Source organism: Oryzias latipes, chromosome 14 (genome assembly GCF_002234675.1).
Source record: "Oryzias latipes chromosome 14, ASM223467v1".
NCBI classification, from domain to species: domain Eukaryota; kingdom Metazoa; phylum Chordata; class Actinopteri; order Beloniformes; family Adrianichthyidae; genus Oryzias; species Oryzias latipes.
In genome coordinates this window covers 18,171,519-18,199,174 of record NC_019872.2, presented here as the reverse complement: position 1 = coordinate 18,199,174, position 27,656 = coordinate 18,171,519, and the positions used below count along the sequence as shown (strand labels likewise).

General features: G+C 38.3%; 1 protein-coding gene across 1 annotated transcript in view; it reads left to right on the top strand.

Annotated features, from left to right (window-relative positions):
• Nucleotides 1-18,269, top strand: part of LOC101157079 (protocadherin-1) — a 124,466-nt gene extending 106,197 nt beyond the window's left edge. Inside the window, exon 5 of the mRNA XM_011483680.3 lies at nucleotides 13,660-18,269. Within this exon, the coding sequence (XP_011481982.1) occupies nucleotides 13,660-14,030 (371 nt within the window). The 3' untranslated portion in view covers nucleotides 14,031-18,269. The remainder of the gene's footprint in view (nucleotides 1-13,659) is intronic.
• Nucleotides 18,270-27,656: the final 9,387 nt, after the last annotated feature.

Genomic DNA, 27,656 nt, shown 5'->3' with positions numbered 1-27,656 from the left:
CCAACAACTCTGCACAGGTAGACAGTTGTTGTCAGAGCCTATCCCGGCTACTGTTGGGCAAAGAAGGGATGCAGCCTGGACAGGTCGCCAGCCTGCGGTCGCTCCCCTGGATACCGCTTACCCTGCCCGGCGGCAGCGCAAGTTGGCCTTCTATGCCGGCACCTGGGCAGGCGGCTGGCTGCAGACAGAGTGCCGCTGCCAGAGGCAGCCTGCTCGGGCCTCCTACCTCTTAGGATATTTTTCTTATTGGCTGACGTTATTGGCACGTATTTATGTGCGACGAGCATGAAAAGTGACGGAAATTCATGTTGGCCGGATGTAATATGTGCAGCCATGATGCGTATTGCCAGTACATATTTTAAATGCGTCCAAGGCTGAATTTTATCGTTGGATGCACATATTTAAAGCCAAGTTCAAAGTTAATATCCAATTAGTTGTTAGGCTCCTATGTGAAATGTGTTCTCCGCATTTAATCCATCTTCTAGGGGAGCATGTGTGCAGCAGAAACAGATGCACTCAGGAACCATTTGGGGGTTTAACCCTAACCGTAACCATAATCCTAACCTTAACCCTTCCTCTTTGACCGTGCAGCTAAGGAAAAAGTTCCAAACTAGCCGCATGTATTTAGAAAATCATGTGCAAATAAGCTTATTTTTTTTAACACTTTAAAACGAATTGCAAAATAAGAAGCAAAAGGCCTTTAAAGATGGCATTGATGAAGTCTGCTGACATTGGCTACCTAAAATCTGTCAAACGACTCAGACTGTCAACATTAGACCCACATGCTTTACCGAGGTATGTGGTTGGTTAGTTAATAACTTGAATAACTTGCGATAAAGAATAAATATCTTTAAAAAGAAATTAGGATTAGAAAGAAGATGTTAAGAAGAAGGTATCAGAGCAAGAATTGTTATTCTGACAAACAAAATGACTGAGTAATTCTCAACAGAGGTCTATGGGATCTTGGGTTCTTGAAACCAGCGGGTACTTTCTATCTGGAAATGCGAGAGGGGAGGGGTTGAGCTGTCCATTGTTTTAACAGTCTATGATCAAAGGCAGAATTAGTAATGAGATAAAGTCTCAATCGAAAAGGGAAGAACAACAAACGGAAAACGGAAGACATCTGCTTAACATGTCAATAAAATCAGCCAGTTGAAATTAGAGAGCATTCAAGTCATGCAGAGGAATAAACGCTTGGGGAAAATGCTGAGAGGAAAAAATATATCTTTTTAGATTTGAAAGTAAGATAAAAAGAAAGCTAATTTATTTGTTTTTATTATGTTTGATTATTATTTAACTGATCATTTTTTAGGCTATGATTGAACCTTTACTACTTATTAACTGTATAGGGTTTTTTTTATAAAAAGAAGCCTAAAGTCGAGTACACTAATGAATAACAATAAATGACACTATAAAAAAATCAACCATAAATTTACTTTAACCAAGTCATGTAAATAAAATAATACCTTGAATTTTCTTATTTTAAAGACAATTACGATTTTAATAAGTAGAAAATTGACAATACGATCAAATTACAAAAAAATGCCTAAAAACCTAAATTTATGAATCCTAATAAAAATCATTCTTGATGCAACTTAATTTGACAGAGAACTAGATTTTTTCAAAGTTTTTTGTGTACACAGACATTTTCCAAAAAGATGTGAATAATTTGTAAAAGATTTTAATAATTGTACTTATAGTTTTCAGAGCCTTGCGTGGTCAAACCCCAACGAAGATCTCTGACCTTTCAAGCCCATACTTTTCAATCCTTAAGGTCTTCCAACCAAAAAATCACCTAACCTTTTCAAAAACTTTGCTTTAAGACTACATCTCTCGTTTCAAGCTTTCACTCCTCCTCTTTAGAACTCCCTTCCATTGACGCTGCACAGATTGACTCTGTTGAGCGTTTCAAATCCCTGGTTAAGATTTTTTTTTTTTCAGCGGTTTATTTTGGTTATTGTATTTAGGAGGGAAAAAAAGTGCTTTCTATGTCTTCTTTCCCCAAAAGAAAAGCATTCTATGAGAAGTGATCTGTGAGAGAATCATTACCTTTTTTTATGAAGAAATATCTGGAGATGGGCAGGAATTTGCAGGGGAACTTGTGGCCTTTCTTTTGAAAAATTAGCACATAAAAGCCAAACACAAAGGTTTCCTGTCAGCCTTTGCTAAATGAAACATCTTCCTTGCATGAGACCATGAAGCTGCCACTGAATGAATGGGCTGCAGGAAAGGCCTTAAACGGGAGACGGGCTTCAGAAGCAGGAGGCCAGAAAGAGACATTCAGAAAGGGGGAAAGGGGCTTTTAAACACAAAGCAGGAGCAGACAAGTGTCTTCTAACTCACTTTTTTATATTTTAACTAGGATATGATTGTAGTACTCTAATAAAAGTGGATTGATTATGGTAGTTCGAATTGGTTCCACTTTTTTTTTTTCAACCGTGACACCTCTAGAAATCCTAAAATGTTGTACTTACACACTAAAGTCCCCTCTGGTGGTGGCACCACTCATTTAATTTAGGGGCAATTTTTGAACCAATCCTGTCATACAGTGGAACAAAAAGACTTAAAAAAAATCAGCTTCAAGGTTGTGATAAAATTTAACACTTTTATTTTAGAACACTAAACCCCAGGAAATAATTCCACTACATCAACTTACCAAGTAAACAGCACAAAAATGCTTATTACCTGCTTTTCTCGTCATAACGACGTGGGTTGAAGCTACAAATACAGCAGACATGTTCAAAAACTTGCTAAACGTGCATTCTTGAACGCACTTTTAGCCCATGGTGTTCACACTGGATGAGCAGGGAGGGGCTTCCTCTTCTTTTGCTGTTTCTACTGTTTACTATCACATGTCCACCACTTACAGCTGGAAGATGTAAAATATTAAACTGGTGCAAATCTCATGAATTATAATTACCACAATTATTAATTTCTTCTTCATGATCAATTTTCAAATGGTTGGAACCTCCTCGAAATACAAGGGACGCCCTCTATACGTCACTACCAAATCCAATTCCCTGATTGGTCAAAGTTTGACCTTGTTTGACTTTTAACTCGTGTTCACTGGCTGCACAGTTTTTGCTTGGATCCTTAAATTGGTCTTAAAATTACGTATAGCTACTCATGGGGGAAGAAAGCCAGATTTGAGACAAAAATAATTTTTGAAAGCAAAGAAAAAATAAATTAAAAGCAAACATTCGAAATTTTCATTTGGTACATAGAAAGTTTTGTTTTTAAAACTGAACATTTTGATTGCAGTCTAGGAAACTTTGAATCTAACTTTTGTTCTCAATGTTGTGGCACAAATATTACTTCATTGATGTGAACGTAGCTTTAAACCGAGCATGGTCTCAAGTATAAGAAACACTCCACTGATTCTAAATTTACTTGTATCATTTCAGTGGGACAAAACTTGAGTTATGGTCAAAGAGTTGCAAAAGAGCATGCATGGGAAGAATAGCTTATTTATTATTCATAATCTGTAAACACACTCATAAGTCCACACATGTCAACAAACATCCTAAAATGTCAATAAGAGTCTCAACTAAAAAGCTGAACCATTTCCATCAAAACAATGTTAGAAAAAAAAAAAAAAAGAAATATCCAATTATTGCATCTTAACTAATAGTTATGAAATCTGAAAACAGCTTTTTAAATTCTCTCATCTCCAAATCTGTAAAAGCCTGGTTGCATAATATCATTGGCGCTTCTGGCTTTCCAAATATTTCTCTGGTTGGGGCCACAAATGGACCAGTTATGGGCCAACGTGAAAAGAAAAAAAAAAAAAAAGATAATCAACCCCTTTTAACTTTGATGTTTTGGGGTGTGTTTTTTTTTTTTTTTTTTTTTCTGCTAAGAGAAAAAAGTGCTGATCAAGTCTCCATTGACAGTGCTGTGTCATCAAACTGCGGCTAACATTCTCACTGATTGAAAAATAAAAAAAAATCCACTACAGCCTGATAAATGCTGCAGATCTGCTCATTGTGGAACAGAAATAGACAGCTTGACAGAAGTTTGATTTAGCTGGCAGCCTCTTTTTTAGAATGGCAGGGCGGTTCCCTCCTTCTCTCCTGACCTCTGATAAATGGAACCATAGATTTAATAGGGAAACAGCTTGCAAGTTAGGCAGGATTTTTAAAAAGGAAAGACAGTAAAAAGAGAGCTGGAGGTACAATGAATGGCTTGACTAACCAGCCGTGTTTTAATAGAATTGATCATTGTAGGAAGATATGAATAAAAAGCAAAAGAAAACACACTTTTTTTCAGTTTGCTACCTGAAAAAGTCAAATAAGACTTACGATAAACTCTGAATTTCCATATTCTCCCTATTATATGGATTATAAGGCGCACCTTCAATGCATTGTCTATTTTCAAACCTATATTTATTTTATTTAAACACGAGGATAAGCCACTGAAAATGCAACATCTCATTTTCAAGGGGGTCATCTATTGGAGACATTTAGTAAATTTAGACTTTTTTTAAAATATGTTATTATTTATTCATTTCATTTAATCATTAGTATTATTTTGTTTACCATTTAAACTACTATTTTTATCTTACTAATATCTATTTTTTATGGCACTTTAAGATGCTCTGTAGCAGGAAAGGTGCAATACAAATAAAGTTGAATTGAAGAAAAAGGAAAAAGCAAGCAAAATCTCTCACGCAGACACACACACACACACACACACTACTTTAAATGACAAAATACACACGTAAAAAAACAAGTTTTAAATTTTAAGGGAGAAAAAAATACCAAAAATATTGGTTTTTTTAAATTAATTATTGCAAAATATAAAACACATGTAATATACGACAAAAGAAACATTATAAGCCTCAAATAAGCAAAAAATAAATGAAAAAATTACATTTCAAAAACAATGAAGAATGAATTAAGAGAGCTCATTTAAATGATGAGCGCTCTGAGATGGAGTGAAAAGGAAGAGGTAGATGATTCCAGTCACTAGGTGTCCTAATTCAAAAGCTGCTTTTATATCAGTCAAGATAGCAGAAATCATGTTGTGAACTATAGGGAACTGAGTACTCTTTTAAATAAAAAGGAAGGTTAAAGTAAATACATTTTAAAATAAATTGTGGCCAGTGAACTTTTCTGCCATTTGATGGTGAGAGCCAACAAAGATGTTGGTGTGTCAAAATAGGGCAGCGAAGAACAAAGCAAAATAAATGGTTGTAGATAACATCCAGGCAATATAAACAAGCTGAAGTAGCAGTCAAATGAATATAGTCTGCATAATCTAAAATCAGGAGCAATGATTGAGAAGCTAATCTTTTTTTTCTTACATGTAAGTTACAGCAATTTGCTGATTGATAAAGACTTTTTAGATGTTGGTGTAACTTGTTAGAATTGGAATGAATAAGATTTTGGACAGATAAATTGAGTTCTAACCAGACACCAAGATATTAAAAAGACTTTGTTATAACTTATTTAAGCCCATTAAGTTAGATTAAAGAGTTCGAGATAAGTCCGTCTGTCAGTCAGACTTTATTAACTGCGTTCACAGTAATCTTAAAACCTATCAGAATACCTGTAACTCCCAATCTTGTCATTGACAAGGTTGGGAATGCGCTAACAACTCATTAAAGAAACAGACACTTTGCCATGTACTCGTAAAAATAAGGACTGGATTTTAAGGTGAACTGTTGTGTTTGAAAAATCTTTTGTGTGCCTTTTAATCCAGAAAATAGGGTAGTAAACCTATATTTTATGGAAAATAACTTAAAAAGTTAGTTGTAAAACCGTTCGGGTTCATTTTTTATTATCAATTCTAGGACATTGTGGATAATAACTCTACTAATAGGATATAAGATAACATGACACAAACCAGAGGCTATTTTTTAGAAAAATAGCTATTTCTTTTTTCTATGCCCAAGTTCTGTGTGCATAGATGCTCACAAATTGTATGTTGTCAATTCCAAAATCTTTGTGTTTATTTTCAAGTCAAAGTCCAAGTCTTCGGTGATTAAATCCAAGTCTCAACCGTTCAGCTGTACCTTCAAGTCAAGTCTCTAGTAGGCCTGCACAAATGGTTACCTTAAATGTGCTAAAACAATCTTATGGCGGCTCGAAGTATTTAACAAATCAAACAAATCCCTTTATGCATTTGACCAATCGCATGTAAGCCTTTACATTGTTGACCAATCGGATGTATCCTTTTAATGTTAGATGCCCGCCTCCTATGTGGACAAGGGTCATTTGCAGTGTAATTTAAATTATGTTGACTTTTGATTAACATAAACTGTTGCATTGAAATGGAAATAATGTTTTGCTATTCATGAATCACAAGTTATTTCATCATTGCAATATTAATCACTGGTATCGCAAAGTTTTGCTCATGTCGTGCAGTCCTAGTCTCTAACGAAAAAACTGCTAGTCAAAATGAATATTCCGTTGTCATAAACCTTAATTTACTCTTTATAAATAGCTCATGAGGACAAAAAAACAGGCAGTTGAGTGTTGCTAAATTCTCAAAACAAAGGAAAGCTTTTAGAGAAAGTTGTCATTTTTAAACCTGTAAGCAATGAGCTAAACAAAAAGAGAGAATAAATAAATGAAATTGTTCCCTGGAGAGCTGTTGATATCTGAGTCCCAAGCTTCAAGTTTCAAGTCTCTGCATGTGAGAATTAGATGTAACTGGAGTCTAAACCTCTAGTCCGAGTCCAAATGTCTGGTTCCAGGTGCATTTACTATAACTGAGCAAAACGTTTTTTTGTATTGACACATATGTTTTTTGACAAGATTTGGGCCTTTAGGCCTTGTACTTGTAAAGTTTTAGTGGTCCAATTGCCATTCTCACCAAAAGAGAAGACCCCTGGTGTATAAGAATCTTGTATTTTACACACTTTATGATTTTAAGTACTCTGCAGAAGGTAATGCAGCTCAAATCTCTACAGCAAGGACAAGAGGAGATTGTAGATTTTTTTTAGTCTACTGTTTGTATCATAAATATAAACTCCAAGATATTTAATGTGAATAATTCGGTAAGAAAAAAAGCCTCCACTGATAGTCATTTATATGTTGATAAACTGTCAAAAAACACAAGACTATAGGAAAAATATTGGATGGCTGCCCAATGCGTGTTTTATCTGATTTGTTTGCATACCAATATTTATTTAAACAGCTTTAATTAACAGTGAACCAGCTCAAAATAAGGATGAACTGCACCAATAAAGCACCTGTATAAGCCTTAAGAACAAATGCAAATTTGAGACTTAAAAGTGAAACGCTGATCGCTGACTAATAATATTCAGTATACACACAGTATTAAATAAATTAGGCCCGGAGCTAATCCAATGCAAAGCTTCACAAGCTGATGTGTTGCTATCTGCTCAAGATTTTTTTTATTTTTTCTTTATTTTAGCAGTGTAACTAGTCTGTTTCATTAACTTAAAAAAGCTGCGACAGAACAGTCTAAAAGCTGTGATGTGAATTTCATGAGACACAAAACACAGAATCTTTAATGCTGCTCATAAATATATGTATATTTTGTCATTTGCAGTGTCAGGTGCTTTAAATTTGGAGTTTGATTCAATGCATTTTGGGTCAGAATGCAATTTCCAGTCAGTAATTGGCCCACACTACAGCAGGAAGCAGCTCTCCACTCATGCATTTCACAAACACCTCTGCGCACCAGCAGCCAAACGATTCTATTACTCACAAAAAGAACCATATCATCATTTAGCACACTTTACTCCAAATCCTCCACCAGTGTTTTTGAGCTGCTTTTATCTGAAGATGCCTTGTGCATGTGTCACAGTTTGACAAAGCCTTAGTGTTAGTTGACATATCACACCGCATATCAGCTTCTCAATTGGAAGAGCCGGTGCATAGCGGGATCTGTCAGCAGGTGCTAAGGCTTTGTCAAATGCAGTGATAGTAAAGGCAGCCTTCAAATGAGGGAGCTCTATGACAAAATGGAGGATAGGGAAAGATCTGACAGGAGGTGCACCAGCACCCACTGAAGCAGCTACAGCGCCTTTTTTTTCTGATGTGCCTCCGGCCCGACATGTCCACTCATCAGCGTTTGTCAGCAAAGGGCTCGTCTGCTAGGAAAGCCGAGAATTTGAGTCTGCGAGGAAGACTTTGACACTCACGCTACAAAACAATTCTTATCCTGCCAGAGCCGTCTGCAGACAGTTTGACTGAGAATTGATTAACCTGTGTCCACCAAAACATTTAATCTTTTGTGCCTCAAAAGGATGGCTTTATAAAGTGGTGCAGCTACTTCTTTTGTTTGAGGAAATAAAAGACAAGTGAAGCTGGTGTAAGGAGGACTTTTGGGTGCAGAATAGACCTTAAGATATATGTTTACCAATTCCTTACAGAAAAGCACTGGGGGATGATAAAAGTTCACTGCTCTTTATCTCTCACATCACCTCATGTGTAGCCAAGGTTAGAAAGTTCTCTGCATATTCATGTTTAGCTGGACCCAAGAAAAGGCAAAGAAAAAAAAAACTGCATTTAGTCCATGGTGTTCACACTGGACAAGCAGGGAAGGGCTTCCTCCTCCTCTTCCTTTTTCTAAAAACAGTTGTAGGGAACCTTGCAGAGCTACGTGGGAATTTGAAAGTTTTATACTCAGATACTCATAACGCGCATGTATGTGCATTTGCATTTTTCTCTGGAAGTGGTTGCTTGAATGCGTGTTACAACATGAACATAGCTTTGGCTTGGTTTCAGGTATAAAAAAGATGGTCTAAATTTACCCGAGTTTTGGGCAAAGGGTTTTGGACGTAGCTACGCGTGAACACGAGAGTTTGAAAGCTTAAGTTTGTAACTTTTTATTGGAAGTGGTCGCTTGAATGCATATTGCCGTGTGTTGGGGTGTGAAAGTGGCTTCAGAGACCAAATCATCAACGTTGTTAATACCGTCCAGACACAAACTGCAGTTATTCATTTTGCCTCCATGATCAATTTTCATACAGTTGGCGCTGCCACTAATTAAACTGGACACCCACCATACGTCACTACTAAATCCAAGTCCCTGATTAGTCATAGTTCAAACGGCTTAACTTGCAAGGCATGTTCAATGGCTGCACGTTTAGCACGTAGAGCCCAAAAGCGGTAGTAGAAACTTGCTTGACTCCACATGAACTGATGAGTTCTCAATGCGGAAGCCAGAAACATGCATGTACCCGTGTTTACATACACTTTTCATTGAAAGTTGCCGTTTCAGAGGGTGTTGTGACACCTTAACATCACCATTGTTCTTCTGGGTTCTATTCCAATGAAAAAAAATACTCCATGTACATAGAACCATGTGCAGCAAGTAGCTTTCTTCTTCCAGAGCGAGTAAGGGGGGAAAAGGGTTTTTGGTGTATTTTGTTTACTGCGATTGCAGAAATCACTTGAATAACAAGACTTGACATGTCACGGCTAAATAAATACAAGCCCTGGTTTCTTGTTGACAACCAAAGAATACATTCACACCCAGTTATTATACTGATTGCCACTGCAGACACAGCTGTCCGCTCAGACAGGGATATTTCTCCTCCTGCCTATTGTTCCTCTAAACTTCTCTTGTCATTTACAACATAAGCTGTTTCCAGGGAGCGCAAAAATGCCATTTGTATCTATCGTCCTCCCGAACGTTAGAAGCTGTTTTCCTCCATCATTCCTCCATGAGCTGTGGCTCTCTCATATTTGTTTGCCATCGATCACATTGGTGTGGCGTGCACACTGGAAAGCAGCCGATGGGGAGAGGCAGCATTTGCAATCAAACAGAGAGGAGCAGTGTGAAATCTCAGGAAGAGGCAGCACCCCCCCCCCACCAACACCCACCCCCCACCCCACCATGCCCGTGGGCAGGGGATCAGACGATGAGGAAGCCTGCCTCAGACACTCAACACCTCCCACCGGCACCCTGATGCAAGCAGCATGCAAACCCACCCCTCGCATGTCAGCCAGCAGGTTAAGCTCTGTGTGTACCCCCACTCTGTGACTGTGCGGTGGAGTGCATGTTGTGCCATCGCAGTCAAGGTGCTTTTAGCGGCTTTTCCTAAGGTCTGCTGTGAGTTGCTAATGTCCTGCTGAGGGTGGGAGATGGTAATGTTACTGTTTTAATGATGCTACTTTAAGCAAGCAAACAGGACTGACCTCACCCACTGGAGAAAAACAAATGTGATGCAATCTATCACTGCTAAAAAAGAATGTGCAGAAAGGATTCCAGAGAATAAAAATCACAAGCTTTTTGGGGTTGGTTTCACTTACTGACATAAAGGTCCTGATCTGTTTCCCATTGTCTATCCTGGCTCCCCATCCACGCCATGCAAGACTATGAAGTTAAAAGGGCTTGTTCCGGAGGGTGAGCAGGTTTATTTCAGCAGCAGGTTTTAGGGTCGAGTAGATGAGAAAACACCCATTTTCCCACTGGGCCTTTGGCCGGTCCCTTAACCTGAGGCTGACTCATTTGCTTCATCATGTCCACAAAGTATTCAAACAATGATCATTTCAGCACAGTGTGGGAGGATGTTTTCATTCGCAGAGCAGACAGGTTTTTTTTTTTTTTTTTTTCTTTTCTCTACACGGTAAGTGAACTGCTCTACAGCTCCAGATGGCTAATGGCCACAGCAAAAGCAGACACAAAACTATAATTATCAGTATTGATCTTTTTGTGGGAATGGATTGGAGCGTGACAGAAAGGTCAGTGCAAGCAAATACAAAGAGTCGTGCTTTTAGAAAAGATTCATCTCATCATAACATGGTGTCAGAACAACACAACAAGTTCCTTATTATTAAATGTAAAACCAGCTGTGAGCTGACAAGTGTAAATGGAATGCACTAAAGAAGCCGCCGCAAAATAATGTTTATTGAATTGTCCATTTTCTCTTTTTTTAGAAACAGAAATAGGGGGAAATTGTTTACTAAAATCTCCAGCATTAGATCATCTGTGTTGTTTTTTGATTTTTTTTTTATTTTTATTTTTTTGATGACTCATTTGGCTCTCGAGAAAGAAAATGACATGTCTCTGGCATGTTGGTTGTATATTTATCTGTCATTGCTGATTTTCTGCCCCTGAATGATAAAACAGGCTTCAGCGTATGCATTTCTAATGCTTTTACATATCTTCAAAAAAATATATATTTTTTTTTCTTTGTCTTGGAACCTAAAGTGAGTAGTCGAGCTGGCAGCCGGCGAGGAGCTTCCATTTTCTTAAACACTTGGGAGGAGTTAAACGCTGAAGAATAAAACGTGGGTGGTTCCTGTCAAAAACTTGCTTTTGTTCATACAGAACATGCACCCATTTAAAAGTAATTTCAAATTCATGGAAATGGAAACATGCCCTAATGTGAAGTGTTCCCGAAAAACCTCCACAAACGCACTTTTTCCTTTTCTTTCCACTGATTTGTAACTTTGAAAGTACACATGAGGCCTTTTACTGAGGCGTAAACCTCCTGGAAGCTGTGAAGAGGTTTTAATCAAGTGTAAAATCCTTTTGGAGAAGGTGCCTGCATGGCACGCTTGAGAGCGCGCTCCTCAAAACCTCTCTCCCACTTGTCTTCCTGTGAACCTCTTTTGTAGCACGAGTCCATTTTGCCGCCGCGATGCATGCAGACAGAGCTCTTAGCAAAAGCGAGAAAATGAGACTCTGCTCTCCAGTCTCATCTTCTATTTCAGTTGCCTGTCTTTTCTTTTTCACTCTTCATTCAGTTGCACTGGTCAAACATTTATAGCCCACGTTTGCCAGTCTAGTTTAGGCTCTGGTTTATGTATTATGATACAATTAAAGATCCACTCGAATAAAAATCACATTTTTGGTGTTTTTAACATGCTTTTTTTTAACTCCTCCTCTTCTATCTAGAATGCTGTTGCTCTAACCAGCATTGTTAGGTTGGGGTGTAGATAGATGATGGGAAATGGGCGCGGCCTTAGAGTTCCGCCCACAACTCAGGAAATTCCTTGTGACCTCCTGTCGCTCTGCAAAAACGTTTTTCTAATGACACAGATGTTTTATTTGGGCTAAAGACGGCCTAATCATCATTAAAAAAACACTGGGAACGCTTTGAAAATAGCTCAAAAGATGATCGAAGTGGGTCTTTAAGCATAAGTGAGAACATTGCTCAGTTGTGAAGGAAATGAATTAGGTAACATCTAAATATGTGGGATTATACAAACAATGGGATTAACTGCAACAAAGGCGCAAGCTAAGTTTCTACTTTGGCCAAATATTATTACTGAGATAAACAATGGGGCGATTGTATGTGGATTACCGCTGAGAACACAGCAAAATACTTACCACTGAGAATGACAGAATCAAAATAATACTTTGATTCATTAATAGCAGATAAACTCATAACATGTCTTGTCTTGGTGTCTCTTGATTGACTGAAGCTTTAGTGAGCCAGATACAGCTTTTCCTCCCTCAAAGGTCTGACATTTTGTGGGCTAATTATCTTGCTACTGGTCATGAGTACAATACTGATGATACGTCTCATAGGCTTACTGTCAAGCTGGCATTCTTCTCTCTATTAACCAGTAACTCTCAGCATGCCTTCCAAAAAGCCCATGCTTTATGCTTTGATGATGCTCAAGTGAGCATTTTGTTTTTTTTAGTTTCTTGTGTGTTTGCGCCTGTCTGGGAATAATTTAATCTGTCTTGTAGCCACGAAAACAAGGCGGCGCCCGCATGATGGACGTGTTCTCTTACGGCGTGGACAGCCTTGTGGCGTTACAGTAATGCGTTTATCACGGCAATCAGAACTTTACATGTCAGTGACATCACACACGCTCAGATGTCAGCGTCTGCTCCTCGCTCCAGACATTGATCTGGCAGTCCCAGCACGAGTCTGAAGGGATAACAAAGATGAATTGAGTGGTATTCCCATTTAATCTGGCCTGTATGTTTCGCTTGTCAACAGGTGCTCTGCTTAGCAAGTCTGTCAAGCTGCCAGCTGCAGATTTTGGGTGTACAAACACATCAGCCTTCTTGACTCTCAGAAACATGTGCTGTATTTGGGTGACAGCTTTGGCAGACTTATTTGTAGCTTTCATTTTTTTTTCAGCTTGAGCAATAAAACGAGGTCACTGGGTCATAGACCCATTTATTTAATTAGAAAGGCTTGAATAAAAAATGAATGATAACCAAGGGCAAGGAGCTCATTTAAGGAGTGTCAATCAATAAGTGATTGAAACCTCCTAATTGGCCCAGGGGATCTACTTATTCCCTCCACATTCAATCTCTAATAAGTATGTTTGCTACATTCCATCTCCCAAGGAGTTTAAACTGTATTTTTAGTTCTACATATAAGCAAATGACATTTAATTGGAATAAATAGCTGTTGAACGTTTTAACAATGTGATGATACATTGCAAAAATGCCAGACAAACTGCTGTGGAATACTTGTAAGTGACATGGAAACAGCATGCTGTCTCTTGCATCTACCACACCAGCTTGTGGACTGCACAAACACTAGTGCTCATTACACAGTGCATAGCGACAGCTACATAGCAACCGTTGCTGACTGCTTAGCAACAGCTGCAAAGATCTTAAGGAGGGGGTGGGCTTCGTGGAGTGTTTCAGATGACACCATTTCTCTTCACAAATGTTGATTTACTATTTTTTTTTTTTTCTTTGATGAACGTTGCTCAACTGGTGTGTCTCTCTCTGACTGTGCCATTTCCTCTCACCTGCCCACAGATATCCGCTCCCTCCCTGACGTGGCCATGACCGGAAACTGCACGACGGAGTGCAGTGAACTGGGCCACTCGGATGCTTGCTGGATGCCAGGGCATCCCTCCCCCGTACGCAAGACCAGGAACCCCCCGAAACTCTCCACCTTCGTGCCTTACCAGGAGAGAGGGAGCCTGGGACGCCTGGCAAATGGGAGCGCCAGGCTGGGCGGTGAGGACCCCCGGTCACGGCTCCCGCCCTCCCGCAGTGCCTATTCCAGCAGTGGTCATGACGCCAATCAGGACTGCCCCTTGGAGGAGATGCCCCTGAGTGTGGCCTCTGAATTCCCACCCACATCCCCACCTAACCACACCCCAAAGCGAGAAATTTACCTGTGAGGAGCAAATACCCACTCACTGGTCCACAAATAACGAGAAGGTGGGAACAGGTTGTTTGTGCGCTGAAGCCAATGGCCACTCTGTAGAGGTCGTGACTCCTTCAATTACTGGCATGAACACTTGCTTTTGTCATTTCTGACTTAAATTATTATCAGCATATCTGTGAATGATTGCTCAAAGTTAGTTGACGCACCTACTAATTTATTCAGAGCCTCCAAGGATACAATTTGAACAGACGAAACAACAATGGAAATGGCTACACTCGTAGTAATCGATAATTGTTGTAGTTAGGCAAGTTCCATTCTGTGAAGTGATCTCTTGAATTTGAAAGTTGTGATCAGTGCTCTTGTGCAATGACTAGACATTATTTGATAGAAAGCTAGTCCGGCCATATCGTAAGGCATAAAAATTTTGACCAAGAACCAAGGAAACTGGTCATTCTTAATGTACAGAGCTGTAAATACATTTGAATGGTGTGTTCTACATATATTTTGTCTGGTATAAACTGAAAAAAATGCCTCCTAATTTTAGCATATTTAAGCTTTTCTTTACTGCTGCTGTTTAAACTTGATTGAAACCATCTCCCGGTGTGGAGCTTGATATTGGGAAAAGCATTCATCTGCTCCGCAATATCACACACACTCACCTTTGACCCCTAATCACAGTAGAATGGCCTTTACCTCCACTCCCTGTAGAGCTCTGCCTCTGGTGGAAAGAGCTGTGTGGCAGCATTTAATCTGACATTATGTTTCACTGACTTGCAGCACTGTGACCTGTCGTTCATCTTGAAAACGGTTGACTTGGCCGCAGAACCCCAGGGTCACAATGACCAAATGTGGACCACACACGTTCGGACTGCCTTTACACTGCACGGACGGGATTCTCGTGTTAGTCGTATAGATCGCTATTCGGCCCCTGTCTTTAGGCACAATGGAGTGGGCTCTTCCTCCGAAGTTGGTAGTCTTTCTTCTGTAAGAGCTAGTTTATATCTTAAAAAAAATGCTGGAGGACTAATTACAGTTTACAAAACATTTGGGAGACTTATTGTAGGAATTTAAAGGGCCTATACCAGAAGGAGCAAAAGCCGGTGCCTCAGAGATCGAGTTGTCTTACTTCCAGTTAGCAAAATGAACTTCAAAAATAATTTATATTTCATTAGAAAATGATTCTTTAAAGTGCCACGAGTAAAATATTATTATATATATGGATGCAGTTTACTCTAAATGGCTTAAGCCTGAACTTACACTGGTCCGTCTGTGGTGCACCTCCGTTGCAGGAGGAGTCCATCTCAAGACTGTCAGGTCATTTTTTGTTGCGTCTCCGGTCGGTTCGCCCCCGGCTCCCGGCAGAGAAATTTGTCCTGCTAACCCCGTGTCACCAACATCCAAAACAGTAGCATTTAGGCCCCATGCCCTCTCTTTCCTCAATGAGTTCTTGTAAAACGAGTGTTTTATCTCATTAACGATGTTGTATTTTTGTACTTCCAAAATTAAACTTTAGGTGTTTATGGCAAAAATGGACACCATTGTTATGCATGGTGTTAGTGTGTGTAATTACATGGGCATGCCACCGTTAATGACATAAAAGTTTTATTACGTTTTAAATTTGAAAGGGGTGTTTTTATTTTGGAACCTGCACCCTTTTCCCTTTTGCCCGGCATTTTACCGCAAAATTGATGCGTTGGCAGACTGCAAATAGAACTCCTGCGAAAAGCTTGCGTTGCAGTGCGGAAGGACGTACTTCAGACGCAGACATAATTCTAAATGATTAATAAACAATCTATGTTTTTTTTTTTTTTTTTCAACCCAACAGAGATGCACCGCAAACGGACCAATGGAAATCAGACTTTCAAATAGCATGATACAGGCCCTTTAGAATAGATGGTATTTCTATGTTTCCCACCATCATTTTATCTCACAAAAAGGCTATATTAGACTTCAAATCAGCAGCTGATAGCTGAAAGGTCAAAAGGTGAGTTCAACTGGAGTAAAATGAAGTATAATTTCTTTGTATCGAGGACAGCATGCCTAATAAGTCGTAAAATATTTTGCCTTCTCTGGCTATTAAACAGAATAAAAATAGGGTATGCCTGAGAGATTCATTTATCTTTACAAAGATTTTCCAAGTGAATCTGAAGGATATGTCTGAAGGACACCACATATTAGACAGTAATTGGACGTTAATGATGACTCCACTAGCCTTCGCTACTACATCGTAGCGCCAGTTGGTGTCTTTGATTCAAACATCGATTTGATTAGATTTGTAGATACCTTTCACCTCTGCAGAGTATTTCCATAGTGAGATTGTGCCTCTGAGAGAGGATGGAGCAGCACAGAATGGACATTTCCTAATTAAGGTGAGTAATGAGTCCTGAGCTAGGGCATGTGTGAGCACACCCCCCAGGACAAGGCACCCACCAGATAATGCAAATCCACCCACCGAGCTACAATCAGTTAAAAGGGGTATTTTAATCTGCACTTACCTCATCATGCTGCCACTGCAAATGGCGCTTAGAATAATTAAACAGAAAACAAACACACACAAAAAGAAAACATATGGAAACTACTGAATGTGGCTGCGATTAAATAAACTTGCAGAATATCCTGCCTTTAGGGGGGAGGAAGCACATTAAGCCAGTTTGAAAGCCATTTAGCGACGGGAATAAAATTTAAACAACAAGCCATGATACACTGTGATAACCCCCACCCACCCCCCACCCCTGTCTCAGAGCTGTTGGTTCACCAATCCAAAGCAGCGGGTGAGATCACTGACCCGGAATTAATGACAAGTGAGAAAGATTGCAAAGAGTGATAAAGCCTATGTTGCACCCTCTCAAATCACAGTTTTCATCTATTTGAGGGATTTCACTTGATTTAGATTCACAGCTGCTTTGGTGCCAGATTTATCTCCATCTTAACCCAATTCCAGTCTGCATATCACTTAAGCAAATCTTAGAAGCATCCTCTAACTTGTCGTCTGGATAGCTAATAGACGATAGGGAGGTAGCTCCCAGGCAAAGCTCAGGCTTGCTGGTTGTTGATCTAAACTGCGGGACAGGATTTTGATTCTAATCATCTGCAAAACAAAAACAAGCCTGGGCCTATACCACCTCTGTCCCTCTGGATGAGTGGAAATCTTTTTTTTTTTTTTTTTTTTCATATTTTTCTCCAATGACCTGCTGCTCACTTCTGGAAGAATTTATCACCAGGTTTGCCCTTTCTTTTGAACTCATGCTGAATTAACTGTGTTTGCCTCTCTCTCAAACACAGTTCTGTTCTCTTCTTTGTCAAAGGACCTGAGAAAGCGCTCGAACACACTCCAAAGTGTGACAAATGATGTTTAATTTGTGCTTAACATTGATTTCATGTTGAGTATCTTTTGCCTCTTTGTAGTATGTATTGTACGGTGATCATTCCTGTGGACAGATGGACAAATAACTGTAATGAAACTGGCAAAGGATTTCTTTTTCTGTTTTTTTTTTCTTTTTTCTTTCTCCTCACTGATCTAAGACTCTTTGCAATCTGGTTGTGTGAAAAAAAAATTAAAAAAAAATTGTTGGTGGTGTTGTGTACATAGATCTTCGCAAACCCTGTGTCCGTAGTAAAGGAGGCGGTGATTTTAGCATGGATTCCAAAGATGATTGGTAGAAGCTGTTTACTCGTTTGCTTTTTGATTCTAGTTTTCTGAAATGTCAGTGCTGGTTCATAATCAGAAGGCCCTTCTCCCAAACGCACTGAAATGATCCGAACATTTCATACTTTTTGACAGGTCATCAAAGACGATTGCCTTGAAAATATGTCTTTGCAAGAGAGAATCTAGTTGTTATCTTAACTGTTGGTATATTTATATAGAATACAATGCTTGTGATGCCATGTTTTTGTACAGTTTTATGTACATACAAGTGAAGCTTTCTAAAAGTTCTGAGAAAAGCCGGTGGCATATAAAAATTGTAACATGTTTTTCTTGAGATGTGCACATCTTGCCTTGGTTAGATTGACCTTTGCTGAGTCAGTGTGAATGTGGCTGTTCTATGCCTGCACTGTAGTCATTCACCGGCTCCCACCTGCTGAGGACTTAATCAGTTTTTATGTTTATTGTGAACAGTGGATCGTCTTCTCTTACCAGTTTGTTAAACTCCTGTGTTCTGCTTTGTTCTGTTTCCGCATGTTGACAAATTCTCTTGTAATACTGTAAGTCCTCATGAACTTTGTAATAAAATCACTTCAGGGGAAAAAAATACAGATGCCTGCCTTTCTTTTTGTTGTTTCCCATTATTATTCATCACTTTTGACTCTTTCTTGTCACATTTTTTTTAAGATTTGCGGGCTTGAAGCTACATTGTATAAATTGCATGCCTTTCACAAGCCAATTAAAGCAAAGGGGTATTCTTGTCGGCAAGGGGACAAGTGCCTCATTTTGTAGTCAGCAAGCAGTGGAATGTTGCAAAAAAAGCACTTCAGGATTTGCTGTAAGAGAGTCCTAGGACTAGAGGTGCACAATCCCATCATGCTTTGAGCCTCATGCAAAATATTTCTTTAAAACCCAGAAGAGCTGCCTGCCTCTCCTCTGTTCGACGCCTACTTACAAGGCTACTGTCTTCTGTTAATTTGACAATGTCTAAGGCCTGAACTGTATGTCCGAGAGGTCAGCATTTTTTCATTGCAAATGAGTTTTGACTGGGCGCCTTTAAAGAGAGCGACTCGTGCAATTGCTCGCCTTTTTCATTCTCCCTATAATTGATGGTTGGCACATCAACTGAACTTCATTGACCTAATTGTTGTTACTCAGATATGATATGCAGTCGTGTGAAGTAAAGTAATGTAATGCAAGAAGTGTTGGGCCAGATATTCTTTTTACCATTTGGCAGGATGTCGGAGGATGTAACATTTGAAAATGAACTCTAAACCTCATTTCCACTGAGCAGTACGGTACAGTGCGGTTTAGAATGGTCCAGGCAATTCAAGCAAACGTTTCCACTCCGAGCTGCACCATCTCAACCGATTTTGTAGCTATGCGTCATAGTAGTGCGACTAACTCCAAAAGCAAAGCTATATACAACATCAATTGAGGTCATCCAGCAGCTATTTTTTTTCCTGCTTGGCTTTTGGTACTTTGTATGTAAAAGTGTTGTCTGAGAAAAGATGGCGAGTGGCGAAGAGGAGAACTGGTGAAAGAGGAGAACGTTGCCGCTAGTTTGGCGCTGTCTTTTGTCCTAATGACCTTTTGCCAATGAACGGGATTCATCGTGTGACGACAGTAGCTCCGCCATAACCATTTTGTTGCATTTTTCTATGCATCTACAACCAACAGGGACCCAAAAATGGTACAGTTTGGTATGGTTCAAGGGGTCAATTAAATATTAGAGATGCTCAAAGTACCATACCGTACCATACTGCTCAGTGGAAACAGGGCTTAAAAGACTGTGAAGCTACATTCACACTTGCCTTGATAATGCAAGTTCAAGCAATCTCTTCCAATGAAAAGTCTATGTCAACAAGTGTTTATGCACGTTTTTGGGGTTCCATGTTCAAAACTCTTGCATTTCCTCATCTTTATGCATGTTTTTAAGTCTGGCTTTGAGCTGTCCATACACAAAACACACGGCCATTGAACACGCATTGAATGTTAAACCTTTTGAACATTTACTACCAGGTACTTGGCACTTAAAAGATTCAAGATTCAAAGGGTTTATTGTCATATGCACAGTAAGAAACGGGTTTCCCTGCACAATGAAATTCTTACTTTGCTGTCTGCTCCAAATGTCAAAAAGTATACAGGAAACTGAAAATTCACACAAACATACACACAAAAACACAAGATGTCGTGCAAATTCTAAATGTGCAAAAACAGTGATAATAAACAAAAGGGACAGTACCTATACATCACTACCAAATTCAACTGTTTGAAAATGTATCATGAAAGAGAAATAAATAATTATAAGACATCAAGTCATGTATCGGAATAAATTTGTGAAAGAAAAAGCCTGGAGCAAGATTTAAAAGATTTGCACCAAGCCTCTTCCAACTGTAGGTCCATGCTGGCCACAGTTCACTGTGAATACCGTATGCGAATATGTGCATTCTTCAACGTGCTACACATGCTCAGTCTGAACAAAGCATTATTGGACAAACCCTTCCAGGAACAGGAAGTCCGAAGAGTAGAGATTTTTACTCAAATGTCCAAATAAGGGTTGCCAAACAAAACAAACATTTTTCTTCCAATAAGAAGGGAAATACCGATGTGTTCAAAGACACAACTGAAGAACCTGCAGAAATGGACAGTGGGGCAAGAGGCGTGTCACCAGGCCTATAAATGAAATTGGAGTCAGAGGGGAAGGGGGTCTTCTTCTGCTTCTCCTTCCTATCTGTCTTTCATGTTTTTCTACATTCTGCTTTATCTTATGTTAATGCTGTGTTGTTATCTGACTTCTTGTATAAGATTATTTGCTGTTTTGAACCATAATAAATCATTTGATTTGAGTGGACTGAACTTTAGTCTGTTCTCTTCTCTAAGATAACTATTTTACCCAATGGAATTTATTAAATAATTAAGTATAATAGCCTGAGGCAGATTTTAGCAAAAGACTATCCGAAAAGTCATGCATATAATATCTCACAAATTAATGTAAATTGCAATAAAAATGTTTTCTATTAGGCTACTTTCCTAATTTAAATAGTAAAACACATTCCGTTTTTGGTTACCTAAGATGTAATAACACCAACAGTACTTAAAAAGAATGCCATTAGAAACTAAAGGAGTAGACATTTAAAAGCCAAAAGGAAATAAAAGTTAGTCTTTTGGAATACCAAAAGACTAATTCCACTGGGATTCTTAATATTAGGCAAAGCTCTGTCTTCAGAAGTAAATAGGTCTAAAGGGAAATGAACTCCTACAAGTTTTAGGAAACATTTAAAAGTTAAGCAACAGGGTTTTTTTTTAAAGGTTTTACCTCTCTGGTTTGTCAGGTTTTATAATTAAATGTCATCTATTAAACAAACAAAAACTATTTCAAAGTGAAAATATTTATAGAAAATCTGACATAAAAAAATATAAAAATGTGTAATGAGGGTTTTATGGCCTTAAAACATTTATAAACCTACTACATGGATTATCGCAGATAATTTTTAGAACGTAACCCCAGCAATAAACAAGGGAACACCGCAAACCAACCATCAATAAAATGAAATTTATTTACAATAATAGTAAATTTATTTACAATAATAATAATTTATTGATTAACAATAAATTGTAAATCAAACAAATGAGCTTCCAGATATTTGGAACGTTCAAGCTCATTTAACTCACCTGTTCAACTGAGTTTAGTCGGTCTGCTCTGTTGCTGCACGGCGTTCTCCTGCTGCTCTGCATGTTCACTTCCACTTAATATCGTAAATTTACGAGTTTTTTTCTTATAAATTTACGACTTAAAATCTTTTAAATTTGCGAGTTTTTTTTCATAAATTTATGAGATAAAAACTCGTAATTTAACTTTTTTTTTTTTTTTTTTTTTTTTTTTGGTGGCCTTAGTACTCCGTCGTACTAAATCAAGGGGCATTCAGAAATTTACCATTGCTCCTAAATTCACATCAGATAACTCAGCAAAATGATGGTAAAAGGTTTGATCTGTTGTCAAAGCAGTTTATCCAAAGCTGCCTAAGAAAACTCCATGTGACGGCGTTAGAGCCTGAAGTCTTGTGTGATTACCAAAGTGGTGTAGAGTAGATTGTAGCATCTTTTGTGTTGCTTAAACTAGGATCATGCCAATCAGTATCAAATTAACAGCAAAATGTCAGAGAGAGAAAAGTTTCAATTCAATAAGTCCAGACTTGATTGAAACCCTGTGATGGAAAAGACCTATGTATAAAATACAATGGACCACAGTTACAGTTTATAAGTCAAATGCAATCTCTAATTATAACTTACAACTTGGGGAAAAAAATAATTTTTGAAAAAATACCTAAAATTTAGAGCTTCAAGGACCTAATGAGTGGCTCAGTTTATTGTTTTTAATTAAGGAAAATATTTTATAGTTTTTAAAGTAATGTGCACTGTTGTTTAAATGCCACCCTTTTATGAAATCTATTTCTTTTCTAAGACAATACTGAGCCTCATTCCATATAAACAATATTTAAAATGGCTTTGTATAGTAGAGTGTGGGTCCTTATCTCACACGCCTGCAGCTCAAAACTGTCAGTCACAGAAAATACTGGTTGAAGTAGAAAAAGAAAAATACATTATAGAAAGACTCAGAACTAAAGGCGGCCAGTGAAGTGTTGTTGGTTTTTATTTTTTTACTTTTGCTTTTAAAATTACCATCAGTTAAATAAGAACACTATGTGGCTTCCAGCAGCTTTAACCCTGTTTTGTTTCACATTTGGAAATTTTTCCCAACACGCAGTTTGTTTTCTAGTTTAACCTTGAGCCAGGAACAAGTTCTGTCTGCTGTATTATTGATATATAAATCCAAACGAATGAAAATACCACTAGTACATTGCAAAAAGAAAACTTAAAAAAAAAAAAACATTACGTGCATGTTTTTTTTAATATGCTGTGAAGTGAATATACCATTTCCTTATTGACAAATATTGGAATCAGGGATATAAAGTTTATAGGACTTATTTTAAGGGAAGTAGGTAGACAAACATTTAATATCAGTTCTTGGAAAAAAATAATTGCAGGCCTGTTAATGCAATCTATCATAAGTTTTCAATTAAATAAAAAAAAAGGCTAGATGGGATCAGGGGACTGGCCATTTAATGGATTAAAAGTTATTTTGATCATTTGAAAACATCTGTGAAAATGGGAGAGCATCCGTAAGAATGTTTGGAAATTGTATGCAGGGTACCACAAGGTTCAGCTCTGGGCCCAGAATTGTGTTATTATTTTATCATGACCTACGTAAAATACTTCAATTACTAAAACTCATACTATTTGCTGATGATAAAGTACTTTTCGTTTCAAGTGATAATTTAAAACATTTATCAAATTTAAATAAAACCAATGTCTTAGTATGCATTAACAATACTGAATTTCTAGGAGTAATTTTAGATAATAAAACCATCAAATCAAGTATTTCCATCATAAAAATCTACTATCTGTTCTCTGTATTTACTTCAAAAAAAAGAGATATCCACTAAACCCATTGAGCTAATTACCATGAACACATCCATGCTCCATTTGTCAAATCTAACATACCGAAATTACATGACTGTACAACTTTCAAGATGGTTTATTTTCAGTATTAGAAAAGATAACATTGCCCACAAGTGGCTGGGATAGGCTCCGGCAGCCCCGTGACGCGGAAAGGGAAAAAAAACGGAACATTATGAATTAAATTCCTTGCTTCCAATTCCTTTTCCAAAAAAATGTTTTTTTGAAAGAGAAGGAGGATTTAGATTAAGGAGGACATTGATCTTCAAAACAATTAAGACTTAGAACAACATTAAAAAGATAATGCATTACAGTAGCCAGAGTAAAACTGTGGTATGAATACAAATTCAGAATTAAACAATGTCCAAACATTAGCCACTTGAAAGTAAATACAAAAAAAAGATTTTCAATCTTCACATCAAAACCCAATAGATATTGGTTATAAATGCGGTCATTGGTTGTTGTTGATAACTGAATGGGTGATTATTGTTATCATCAGTAAGGGTATTGATTTATCTGTTCATAATTGTATATGTTTGATATAAATAAAATACATGTAAATTACAATATTGTGCAATTTGATTTTGGATTTGGGGTAAAGTGGTGTCAACATCAGTGGTGCAGTCATCTTTACAGTTGACATATCATTTTGTACTACAAAGGGTCACACGTTTCTTCTCCTTGGCTTGTAGCAAAACATTTGCTCAGTATTGACCCCAAAATGGCATGTTGTTCCTCTGAAGGACCTTCACAGCCAGTTTAAGTGGCAATGAAAGTCCTACTCTGTAGCAAAAACCAGTCCTCACTGTAATGTTAATAGACAGAGATAATGAAATACTCCTGTAGGAGTGGACAAGGGCTAATGTGCCCATATGATGCTTAATTTAAAGATCAGACACCCTTGGAGGGATAAACCTTTCTGGAAATAAAAGCACTCTCTGCTTCTATATGACTGTTAATCTACACTCATTAGTCATATTTCCCTCAGTCAAAGCCAGGACTAAACGCTATGACTCACACTTCAGTCGATGAATGGCTTTCTTCTCCAAAGATTGCAGTGTAGTTCATGATTGTCTGTTTGCTTCCCACACATCGCCTTGGTGAAATCTGGCATTACATGACACGGTGGTTACAAAACAGCAGCTCATCAAATGGTAAAGAAAATTACAGGTGTGAAGTATAAAGTAATTTGATTCAAAACAAAATCTGCAAACATTTACTACATCACATGTATTTTCAATGCAGTTACAAAAATCTACAAAGTTTCTTGTAGAAACAAAGCCCTTCAGAAAATTATTTTCTGCCGTTGCTATTTTTAAAAGCATTTTGGTTGAAAATGGAGCTTTGACAAAAAAAAACAATGTCACAATATTCAAAGAACACACAAATACACACTCTAGAAAGTCATTTTAAAGGGTCCAATGGTCATTTGCACTCGGGACCCCTTTTTTACGCTAAAAGCCTTGTCACACAGCCACAACGCATATTTTGTGCATTTTCCATTTGTAAAATTTCGGTCTTCTGTGATACATGTATGATATACCTAATTCATAAATGTGTGTGCGTTCATCTTTCGTCGATGTGTGCAGATGTCCGTTAAGGGTTTTAGCAGGCGTCTTTAGGTGAATTCGGTTTTTACGCAGTCACTACGTAAATCTTACGCAATTTTGAATTTTGTGAGATGTTAAGGAAAAATTTTGTGGCTTTCCACGACTGTTCCAGATAGGTCCAACAGTCTTTTCACACATTTGCCACAGATGTATAACTTTTATATCACATATATGGTGCACGTATCAAGTTCAAATTACATAATTGATGCATGAATCACTAACAAACTGCATATATTTGTTCTTCTCATGTAGTTTTAACAACTTTTCTCAGTTTTTACACATATATTCTCCGATGACCAAATTTCTTCCGTGCAATATGCGCACAATGCATATGGTGGCTGTGTGACATGGCCTTAAGTTCTTATACGTGGGTGTTTTGCACTGCTTCCTTCTCCTGCCGGCCTTGTTAGTGACAATCAGTGTAGGCCAGGGGTGGGCAATTCCAGGCCTCGAGGGCCGGTGTGTCTGCATGATTTCCAGATAGTCTTGCCCTACTCATGGCTGATTACCTGGTTCAGGTGTGTCCAGCCAATTAGAACATGCCAGAGCAGGGTATGCTGGAAAACATGCAGGAATGCGGCCCTCAGTGCCCACCTCTGGTGTAGGCTGAGGCAGAGAGCTGCATCATTGAGTAGCATAGGCATGCAGATTGTTGGGGGGGAAAAAATCTGCTGCTCAAACCACATCTCAAATAAATCCTTTGAAAGCTTGCATGACCTATCATTAGCACGGAACATGTTACATGATTTTATCCTGCAGAGATGCAGCATTAAAAGTATCCTAGTGAACCACTGGCGATCTGAGATAAATCCCAGTTTTTTGTGCATGAAGAATAGTTCTTTTTGTAGCATGGCAGTTCTTAAATTCAATCTGATGGCTTTGTCATTAGGCGGTCCCTAGGGTGAAAGGTCATTTACCCTCAAGCTTGATGCCAGGCGACTTTTACTTGTTTTGCCAAAGAATGTTGACTGTGTGGGAATACACTGGTGGATTTAAAAGAGGATTGCTGCACATGGAAAAATCTTTCATCACCAACACACAGAGCTTGTGTCAAATCATTTGGTGGCAAAGCGTCTAGCCAGTATCGACCAAACTGGCCCTTCAAACTCCAGCTGATGCCTCAGTTACAAATTCTATATTAAATACCTTTGTGAACTAGTACTCAACCTAAAACTTGTTGAAATAGTGTCTCACTACCAGCAGCAGAACAGCTTTAAAAGGGTTGCAAAACTGTAAAAGGTCACACTTTCTACTCCAAAGTTCTATTCAATCCTTTAAAAAAAAAAACAACTTGCATGACCAGATTCACTGATTCTATCAGCTCTGATGCCATGTGTTAACTTGATGCTAACTTTAGCTCCCCTCACCTCCCAGGGTGAGAGGAAAAGTCAATTTTATCAATAGTGTCTAACCTTACAGCCGGACAGGGGGATCAGTCAAAAAGCCTCATTTTTTATTTAGCCTTTTTTTTTTTTTCTCAAAAAGGTTGCTAAGCGAGTGAAATGACCCAAAAGAATCCAAGTGGCAGCCAGGAGAATATCAACATTTCTTTGTTCTGCTCTTGCATTAAAAAAGAAAAGAACAGATCCTACAACTAGGAATTTCGTACAGCTACTCCAAGTCATTGACAATGTTTATGTAGTTAAATTTGAAAGGAAATACAAGAACATTTTAGAAAAGGGTCAAAAAGGGATTTTATTTGCACCAGAAGTGAAACAAACTTGATTTTGTGCCATTTTTTTGCGTCTGAATCGTTGCCATTGATAAAATAAATATATAAATAATTATGAAACGACCTGATAAAAAATTCTAAGTGAACAGCAAAAGCATGTACAAATAAAAACTCCTGATGTGCATCTCAAAAATTTTCAGCTCAACAACTTTAACCCTCAATTCTAAGATGAGAATCCCTGCAAACAGACACTTTTGTATCTACATTTTTACAAACTTCTTCACACCGTATTTATTACTTAAGCTATCAGAAATGTGTCAGAATTTAAAGCTGGAAAATGCAGCTCCATAAATGAATACACCTGTAACACTACAGACTTACAAAATGCCACTGCACGGGGACCTAAGTTTTTCAGCAAATTCAGCACGTGGCCAGGCAGTGGCATTTGTTATCATGAAGCGGCTGTCACATCTTTGCACACCGCGCGCAGCTTCAAAGGTCTCAAGATTGATTTTAAAATTCTTTTAATGGTTTATAAGTGTTTTTATGGTCTTGGGCCTTCTTATTTGAATGATATTCTTTTAAAATATGAGCCCTCGCGGACCCTGAGGTCCTCCGGTGCTGGCCTCTTAGTTGTTCCCAAGGTGAGGACCAAAACTTATGGTGAGGCTTCGTTCTGCCATTACGGTCCTCGCCTGTGGAACGGCCTGCCAGAGGGCCTCAGGGCCGCAGAGACTGTAGAGGTTTTTAAGAAGAGGCTCAAGACCCACCTTTTTAATTTAGCTTTCAGTTGATTTTAACTGCTAAATTATTCTATTAGTTTTAATATAGGCTATATTCTATACTATACTTCATTTCATTTTATGCATCTTATTCTCAGTTTTTATTTATTTATTTATTTATTTTTTAATAAATCTTATAATTTTAGTATCTTATTGTGATTTTAGCCCCAGTGTTTCTTGTGGGAGTCTTTTCTGCCAGGGTTGCCGGCTTGCCCGGTGGCTGTTGTTGCAGTTCTTGCCCTTGCTGGGGCGGCTGGGGTTTAATTTTGCAGCCTCACGGCTGTGAAGTGGACCCTGGTGTTGTCCCGGTCTGGGTTGGCGCTGTGGCCATGCTCCCGTGGGCGGGCTGGCTCCTGGTATGAAGAGTTTCCCAAATGCCGTTTCCTCACAGCAGAACCAAGCCTTGTTTGTT